General features: G+C 30.9%; 2 protein-coding genes and 1 long non-coding RNA gene across 6 annotated transcripts; 2 read left to right on the forward strand and 1 right to left on the reverse strand.

Annotated features, from left to right (window-relative positions):
- The first annotated feature begins 481 nt into the window (after positions 1 to 481).
- On the forward strand, positions 482 to 2,453 carry LOC115882004 (nuclear receptor-binding factor 2-like). Its single transcript, XM_030899816.1, has 4 exons — positions 482 to 617; positions 673 to 1,162; positions 1,220 to 1,312; positions 1,369 to 2,453. The coding sequence occupies exons 1-4, from the start codon at positions 588 to 590 to the stop codon at positions 1,578 to 1,580; spliced, it is 825 nt and encodes a 274-aa protein (XP_030755676.1). The 5' UTR covers positions 482 to 587; the 3' UTR covers positions 1,581 to 2,453.
- LOC115882005 (transmembrane protein 127-like) lies at positions 1,713 to 3,814 on the reverse strand. Its single transcript, XM_030899817.1, has 5 exons — positions 3,519 to 3,814; positions 3,215 to 3,450; positions 2,992 to 3,159; positions 2,652 to 2,786; positions 1,713 to 2,538 (listed from the first exon to the last, which is right to left on the reverse strand). Exons 2-5 carry the CDS (start codon positions 3,435 to 3,437, stop codon positions 2,369 to 2,371), a joined length of 696 nt encoding a protein of 231 aa, XP_030755677.1. The 5' UTR covers positions 3,438 to 3,450; positions 3,519 to 3,814; the 3' UTR covers positions 1,713 to 2,368.
- Positions 3,815 to 4,055: 241 nt separating this feature from the next.
- LOC115882029 lies at positions 4,056 to 8,651 on the forward strand. Of its 4 annotated transcripts, XR_004050129.1 has the most exons (5): positions 4,056 to 4,176; positions 4,686 to 4,815; positions 4,987 to 5,075; positions 7,272 to 7,405; positions 7,993 to 8,651. It is a non-coding gene; the product is annotated as an uncharacterized LOC115882029 (long non-coding RNA). The 4 variants fall into 4 exon arrangements; XR_004050126.1 differs by having other exon boundaries at positions 4,987 to 7,405; XR_004050127.1 differs by lacking the exon at positions 7,272 to 7,405.
- Positions 8,652 to 9,705: the final 1,054 nt, after the last annotated feature.

Consider the following 9,705-nt stretch of genomic DNA (forward strand, 5'->3'; position numbering starts at 1 on the left):
CTTTTTTGACGAATCTTATTTACATCTTGCCATATTAGATTGGTGATTTTGTAGCATTTATTAACATATCTAATTGTAGATAATTATTTATTTTAAATGTTTATATTTCGATGACTTATAAAGGTAATATATTGATTTTTTTTATCAGATTATTGATTCATTTTATCCTCTATATCAGCTAAAGTTTGTTTAGCTTTTTCTATACAAAATAAACAAATATAAATATTTTTTTACAACTCTCATTAACAGCTAACAGCCTTTTTAAAGAATTTGTACTACTTTACGTTATCGCAATACGTAAAACCACGTAAAAAAATATTTTTAACATGTAAAAAAATAGTTTTTTACATAATTTTGTAGAAGCCCATCCTTGTTTGTGGATCTAATATCGATAACTTCCAAAGATCGATATGCTAGCACATCCCTACAGGGTTGTCGCTGTCATTAGTGTCATTTGTCAGTTTCTTTGACGTTTTTTGTTTTTGGAAGTGTTTACTATTTACATTACAGGGGAAATTTTTGAGAGGCAATTAATTTCACGATATTTTAAGTATTTTTTATAACAATATAATCCAGGGATTAAGAAAATGGATACTGATAAGGCGCCATTAAACAGAGTGTGTAAAATTAAACTTTTTGTACTGTTTTCAATTAAAAATTCTATTTCTTCAGGCACATCAGCTCGAACGCAAGGCTGAAACGTTGAATCGCCAGAAAAAATACGATGCGGCGATCGAATGTCACAAAGAGGCCGCGGAGTTGTTCAAAAAATGCCTGGGTAACGGCAGCAACAAGACCATTAACGAATCAATAGGGCTGCAAAAAGAATGGAACGAAAGACAAATCCGTTTACTCGAGCTCAAGAAAGCTTACATGGAGAAAATGGAAAAAGAAAAGAAGTTCGGTAGCGTAAATTCTTCGAAAACGTCGCAAAAAGACTTGGATACTTTGGAGACAAAGATTTTCAGAGCCATGGAAACGCACGATTCTCTGATATCATATCTAACTCACAGGGATAATGTTACTGATAAAATTCAGGGCACTATACAGGAAGAAGATGAGGACCCACAGTTTATTATCGGAAATAAACATCCCAAAGACGAATCAACCGTAATTGAAGAACTGAAATTGTTGAGTGGACAATTGAGGGAATCAGTGCATGGTAAGTTTATATTTTGAACGTACTTGTATTTAGTTCTGGTTTAAAATTATGTTTTAGGACTTCTAATACAGTTAGATGATAGAAATAAGGAAATTGAATCCCTCAAGTCACGTATCTACCAGCTGGAATTTGAGAAATCCACTAAAGAAGGTTGTTTTTAGAATTTTTAAGACAAAAATCGGTAAAATAAGTAATTTTTTTTGTAGAAATCACCACGAATAATCTAAGAGTCACTACAGACTCTAGTGGAGGAACGTCACCTTTTGTTTTTTCTCCCATGACAGAATTAAGTCCCGATATACCCGAATTATCAAGTTTACCCATTCTGGATTTGAAACCGATGCCCGAGTTTGATATTTCTCAGTTGAGGCAATTCAGTGTTCCAGAAGTTAGTAGTAAACTACTGAGAAGGGACTAGCATTTTCTGATTTAACAATAAAATATAACATAATAAACTGTTTTTTTAAGTACAAATTTACAGGTTAAGGTTTGATTTTTGACTGAATTAGATATATTTGTTTTGTGACAAAAATTAAACACGGATTGTTTATTTTTAAGCATAATTTAATAAAAATATCTGCGAGAAGAAACTAGTTTCACACTAATTTCTATCTTTACAAAGTAACAAACAATAGTAATAAAAAAAATAATATAATTTCAGATCTAAAAATGATTTTTTCAACATCAAGTAGAGTACGTTGTGTATACTATACTCTGTATAAATTACACAGACACCAGGTCAACATGTAGAGGTAATATAAATATTTTAGAACGCACTGTTAAGTACTTTTGTTGAAATACTTGCGAGATATGTTGATCTGTAGATATATTACAGTGGTACTTATTTTTCTTTGGTTATATAACTGGACATACTTTACAATATAATAGCAGAAGAAATAAAAAAATAATACCAGTATTTTTAGTACTTAAAACATCTCTAAGGTTATATTTAAGTAAGGTACCTAATTTTTTTTCGGGTTGGAGAGACTAGTAAAAATATTTATCACATCGTTCTTCTGCTCATCTCTATACAATAGCAAAAAATATAGTTTCCTCATAATATCCCAAACTCTTCAACTGAGTTCAACAAAGGACAAGCTAAGGGAAGCTTAAAAAAAACTTTTTTGTACAGGGTCATACACAAAGATTGGGGAAGGTAGTGTATGAGAGTGATTAAACAGGAGTATCATTGTGGTGGGATAAAAATCAGGGAGAATAAGGTGGAGGAGGAGTCAAAGAATAAGGAGGAGGGGGTGTGGGGCTCTGGAAATGGCTTTCGTCGTCGAAGCCATCGATCAAACAACTGTCATCTTCCTCGTAAGCCGATTTGTATGGCAAAATCAAGCTGTACATCAGACCTACTGCTTGTACGCCTCCTGTAAACAGATTTAATATAGTATAATAGCCCAGAAAAATAAGTAAACCTAGAAGACTAGAGTGAGAGTTCCTCTATGTTTACGTATTTCTTCAGAAAACATTATGATATTACCAGCAAATGCAACAAGATAGAATCCCAAACCATAGGACACTTCGTAGTAATTTTTAGATGTTTTATCTTCGATAGTGTCCTCTAACAGTATCACTACGTAATATGACATTGTGATGATTGTCATCACAAATAATACTGAAATAATAAAGATCAAACTATAATACAGGTTGTGTAAGAAAGTTACAGAGATATATATATACAGGGTGTTACCTAATGATATGCTAATATTTAAGGGGGTGACTTTTGATCCTATTTTAAAGAAAAAAGGCATATAAATAAGGCATCTCATTAGAAAACACCCTGTGTAGTAGTGTATGTAATAAATCAAATTTCAACTTACTTGTAGCAGTACCTGAAACCGCGTATCTCCTAAACATCCTGTATATTAGAGTCCGAGGACTGACAATGTCCAAAATAAATCCCATAAACGCGAATATAATGGCCATAAAACATAACAATATTATGATACGCATCATATTGACAATTGTGGAATCAACACAATCAAAAACTAGAAATAAATATCAACTTAGATTGTTAGTTTTATACAAAAAAAGACTACGTACTTGAGTAGTTGACTTCTTCACTGCCGTAACCAAACCAGAAGAATTGCCCCATTGTTAGGTACGGAATACAGACATCGCCTGTAATGTTAAACCATGAAAGATCCACTAAAGACATGCTTATCAGAGTGATGGTTAGCATGTGGAAGGAGGCCGATATGAGATTGCGTTCATCGTCTTTTTGATAGAACAATTCCTTTACGTATCTCCAATCTATCTGAGACATCTTGTATTGTATGCTAAAATATCAAAACAACTTCTATTTAAATACATATTTGCACAGACAGAAATTCTTCTAAACACCTACATTTATTTCTTCTTGGTAATACAATTCGAAATGTGAACCTAATAATTAACTAATCAATTGATATTTGTAATGATTTGACATTGAGTTTTTTGCGACTTAAATTTCAGCGAATTCCAGCTAAAAATGCCAGGATACTGCCTACACTTCCATCATTTTTAAATTATATGGTAACTTATCTTCAGATACGCCCCTCAAAGAGCGTCAACTGCAGGAATTTGCGGTTTCTCAAGGAAAAAATGAAATTTTGTTGATAAGAATTTATAATATTTGTTTTCTTTCGTCAACAACTAAATGACATTGACGTTTAATGTTTAATCACATCAGTAGGGATGTCCAAAATATATCGATGCATTTTAATTATTTTTCCAGGAGACTGGCCGGATGACCTGTATGAGTTCCAGCCATTTAAAAATAAAGGAGAAGAAAATCTATGTTAAATCTATGGTAGCCCATGATTCGAGCCAATAAAAATAAAAAAGAAGAAGAACATTTTTCAACTTTGTGTCTGAAGAAGAAGAACAACAACTTTGAGTCTGTGGTTACTGTTCTTTAGTTATGTCGTTCTTATAATTTTTCTGATTTTTTGATAGAAAGTGTTTTTTCTGTGCACTATTTGAGTTTATTCTGTTCCTTAAGGCCCCTTTAATCTCCCGAAAATGTAAGTACCCATTATCTTGCCTGTTTTCTATAGTTTTTTTTCACTTTTAAATCCTTCAATTACATCATTAGAAGCTGATACATTTTTTCTATTTTCATAATTTTCTTTTTCAAAATCGAGTGTATAAAATCATATATGCTTTCCTCGATCCCTCTATTGTACATTAAAACCGTAGTTACTTAGAATATTGCTTTATATTTAGAGATACTTGATATTTATTGAATCACTTTTTTTGGTATTGTTTGTTGAGTTAAAAGATGTTTTTTATTCCTAAAGATAACTTTTTAGGTGTTTATTTATATAGGCAAACAAGTATTTTCTACGTCTTTTAAGATAAGTCAGTGATAGTATACCTAAAGGGGTCCCTATATTCTCAATAATTTTAATACTTTCAGATATAAAAATACTTTTTGCACACATAATATTTAATACTAGTCACTGTCGTCGTATTTAAGTTGACTATTTTGCATTGTTTTAATATAAAGCTTTAATAATTATGTTTTTTTTAGGAATATTAATAATACAAACAATACAAACCATCTAAAAGAAGAGACCTGGGTCCTGGGTCACCCCTTGTATAATCCTGACGTTTGGCCATCATTCTGATTTACAAGGTGGTCTTCCATTATCTGATTAAAAGTAAGTTTTATTTATTATTTGATAATAATTAATTAATAAATCTATTAAATGTTTCTTAACAAACCAACCATATTTTTTAAGATATATCTAATCTTAATAAAAAAAAAAACACAATTATTATAGTATAATTATTGAAGTGTATATATAATACTATTTATTTCTTTTTTACAGATTTTCCTCAACTAATCGATGGATGTATACAGTTCCAGGGCAGTACATTTATCCTTGTCACAAATATTACCAACAATACATCAGGACTTGTAAGTATATCTAAAATTGTATCAGTGGATTTCATGATTTCTATAGTTAAAAAAGTAGGAAAAAAATATCAGTGAGTCTCTGGGTTACATTTTTATGGTTCCTTATTATTATTTAGACCAACTATTTTTAATTTGAGCCAATTTTTGCCTTTTGGTCACTTAAATTCTTTTTCTTTTTGGTATGATACCATCTAACTTAGAATTTAACTTCATTATGTTTATGATTAACTTATTTATACAAGTTATTTATTTATAATTGCTTGCCTCCTATATTTTTCTGTTTCTGCTATTCCAGTGACTTTTTTTTCTATAGATCTTATTTATTTGGTAAAATGTACCCTGTACTTAGAATTTTACTTCATTTTGTTTATGGTATAGTTAACTTTCATTTTTCTATAATAGCTTGATTCGCATATTTTCTTCATTGTGGGAATAATCGCATCATTTACCAATTCTATAAAATGTTTCATAAACTGTGGTGTCATTCTTCTAATACTTTTTTTATACTAATGGGGAATTTCTTGTACTGAATTTTATTTTTGTTGGATTCATTTTCATGTCATTTTTCTCAGACCATATGCCATGAATTGCTATAATTTTACGTATTTTGGTGGTTTGGTTTGCCTGGGTTTAAATAGAATTGAAACACACGATTTCACACTTAGAAATTTCTCGATAAGCGCTAATTTTCGAACGATTCCTGGCGCATTCGCCATTTGTTCAAAAACTGATTCGTCCACATGTTTCCTGGCTTTTCTAGCATTTCTTCCAATGATATTTCCTGAGTAACATCGACTCCAGAGCATCATAGCTAGCCTCCCCTAAGAGGAGGAGACCCGGGTCACCCCCTAACCCTGATGTTCGGCCATCGATGACCTATGTAGCATGCATAGGTACCCAAGGGAGTCACCACCCTCTGGTTTACGAGCTAGGTGTTCTAACGCTTCGGCCGGATACGACCTGGCACCCAAGCTACGAGACTTCTTCGTGCCCGTATCCCGTGACGTCTCGACAGTAGAGGGGGCGGGATATTGGACACATTGAAGATGATGAGGGGGGTCCGCCTGTAGGGGGTCCCGGTGGATGTCCGCTCGATGGGTGACGAGGGTGACCCGAGACGAGGCTGCTTAGCTGGGATGGGAACTGCCTGGTGGGGCTTAATCGTCGGACAAGGGTTAAATCTGATGAAGGGAGGCGAACTTAGATGCTCTGGAGGATTTTTCTTTTTGTGTTTGATGTCAAATGAATTTTCCATTTCTTATTGACCACATACTTCTTTATTTTTTTCTCTTGCTTTTGGTCTACCTCTATTTCACTATTTTTGTATCCCATATTTTCTTTATTATTGGAATATCATCATTCATCAATTCTATAAACCCTTTTAATAATTGTCTTATATATTTGTATTTTTTTATCATTCCTCTGACACTTTTCTATGATATATTTTATCATTTCTATATATAGAGTTATAGCATTTCATTCATTTTCATTTCCATTTTTTACTAATTTATACCCCATTTTCATGCCATTTTTTCAGTTCATCATATCTATATTTCACCATTTGTTTCCATATTTTCTTCCTTATGGAAATGTCATCGTTCATCAGTTCTATAAACTTTTCAATTGGTTGTATTTCTAAATCATCTAATATGTATATAATTATATAATTTTTTTCTGTCATTCTTCTGAGACTTTTATAAGTTCATTACACATTTTCATGCCATTTTTTCCAATTCCACATACCACTATTTCTTTGTTTGTGTCTCATATTTTCTCCATTCTTTGAAATCTATTAATTTATGTATACCTGAGTTATCAGTCATCATTTACTTGTATCATTTATTTTTGTATTGTGCCATTCTATGTCAAGACTTGTCTAAGGCATTTTATTTCTATTGTCTCTATAGAGAATTTATCATACCTCCCATACAGTGTAAAACTTGCATATGTTATTTTTTTAAATGTAATTTATTGTATCTCATCTATATTGATTGTATTTCTAAATCTCTTCTTTTATTTGTGTTATTGTTTAATTTACTGCTATTCAATCTAAGACTTGCAAGTCTTTGATTTCATTTCTATTGATACCCACATAGAATTTTGTAGTTTAGGATTCATTTTCTAATTTATTTTCTTTTATCTCCATCCTTTTCAAACTGAATGTTTGATGGGGATCTTGTACTGCTTTGGAACAAGGATTTTTGGACAAGGACAGCAGGCACTTGAGTTCAACCACCCTCTTCGAGATGTCATTAGACTGATTAAATTCAACATTCAACAGTGGACTGAGAATGTTGAAGTTCATCATTGACGATGCTAAATAATTTTAGGTAAATTAAACTAAAAGGTGTTGATTTTTAAATATAAATTGTAAAAAAATACCATCTACTTAGAATTTTACTTTATTTTGTTTATGATTAACTACCATTTTTCTATAATAGCTTGAATCCTATATTTTCTTCATTGTAGGAATAATAATATCATTTATTGATTATAAAAAAGTTCTATTGACTGTATTTCTATAAGTATTCTTTTATTTGTATTATTTTTCTTATAATGTCGTTAAAAAAATTTTTTACTTGTGTAATTTCTTGCACAGAATTTTAATTTTAATGGATAGGATCCAATACCTAAAAATTTCATGAAAAGCGCTAATCTTCCAATGATTCCTGGCGCATTCGCCATTTATTCAAAAATTCATTCGTCCATATCATTTCTGGCTTTCCTAGAATTTTTCCCAAGAATTTTCCTGTGCAATATCTCAAGAAAGGACCGGGTCACCCTCTAACCCTGATGTTAGGCCATCGATGACCTATGTAGTATTTGAAGTGTTTATTTTATTTTTTTCTCTGGTTTAACCTCTTTTAATTGTATACTAAATATTTATGTTAATTATTTGTTTATATTTTTATTACAGAACCAAGGCTTTCCAGAAATGTTGCAGAAGATTTATTAACTTTCATCTAGACATCAGCATGTCCGCCATCAACTTGGATTTCAATATACTTTTACCTTTGTTAAAATGTAATACGTTAAAAAATGTAATAAGCGATAACAAAAAAAATATATTTTACTGTAGATATTTATTAGTTAATAAGTTCAAAATAATATTTATAGTTAGGAAATATATTTAGTGTAAGAATATGTTTTAGTCTAGTTGATATAATTAGATATGAAAATCAAATATGTAAACATATACCGTATGATCGAAAAAAAACTGCGTCCAGTTGGCTTGGAAATGAGGATCGATGACATTCCTCATATAATTTTAGATATAAAATGACAGCGATCTTTATTTCATAGCCATCGCTGACGCCGTTTTTATTCGATCGTATGGCACTACCTTGTTAATGAAAAAACCTTGAGCTGGTGTGTTGAACAATTAATAACACACTTGTATCTCAATTTTAGTTAAGATATTTATCCTTAACACGGCAGTATATTATAGTGGTGTAAAGAAATTCATATAGCTTTATAAGTTATATAAATATACATTTTTTAATTAATAAGATCCATAGTTTATAACTTATTGTGTATAATTAGAATAGAGAATATAAATAAAAGTATTAGAATTTATTATTAGACCCAATTTATAGAGCAATTATTTACCCTGCCACTTGATGGCAAACATTTTTAATTTATGTAAATGTTCGACATTATGGTCCTATTCAGATATTTTTTAATAAATATTTTAATATATTACACTTGTGTTTGATTTATAGCATAATTCCTTTACTATAACAATTAAAAGAAAAACTCTTAGAGCTCTTATTAAACATACCAAGAAAAAATAAAATGGCAACACAAAATATATATTGGCAAACCAGAAATATAATCACAATATAAAATACCTATACGTTAAGAAATATGATTCAGAAAAATATCGTCTCATTTCTGTTCAAAATTAAATTTTTGATGACAAAACGCACATGATTTGGTTGCCCCGTGCGAAATTTTTCAACAACTCGAACAAATTTTTAAAACTCCAGAGAAACGCTGAATTTTGTTGACTCTAACACTTTGACCTCGTTTTCGAAATTAAAACGCTAATAACTCCGTAACTAAAAGAGCTATCGGGGCGCGCTTGCTGCCATTCGATAGGGAATTCAACCCTCTATCTATATACAATATTACAACCCCCTACGTCACCCTTTATTTTTTGGGCCAAACATTTTCTAAGGTTAACCCCTTTGCTCATTTTTGCTCCAAAAAATAAAGTTTGTCGTAGGGGGTTGTAATTTTATGTACAGATTGAGGGTTGAATTCCCTATCGATTGCGACCAAGCGCACTTCGATATCTTAATTAGTTTCTGAGTAATTAACGTTTTTGTAAATGAGTCTAACTGTTCGAGCTCGTTGGCCAACGATTTCCGATTTAATTCACTTGAGAAAAATATTTTTAAAAATGCACATAAAAGATATCAAATCTTTAAAGAATAACGTATCGTTGTTTATTAAATTAATATACTGATATTAAAGGTAACTTGATTAATAATATTTATTGAATTTATATTTAAATATTTTCACTTTTTTTTGTTTTGGCAACCAGTAATATGCCAATATTAAAATTGTGTTGCCTTAAATTAAAAAACTATTTAATGGATTCAAATGAGAAACTATTTTAAAACTT

This window comes from Sitophilus oryzae, unplaced genomic scaffold, assembly GCF_002938485.1.
Source record: "Sitophilus oryzae breed Bouriz unplaced genomic scaffold, Soryzae_2.0 scaffold_1745_pilon_pilon, whole genome shotgun sequence".
In the NCBI taxonomy this organism is placed as follows: Eukaryota; Metazoa; Arthropoda; class Insecta; order Coleoptera; family Curculionidae; genus Sitophilus; species Sitophilus oryzae.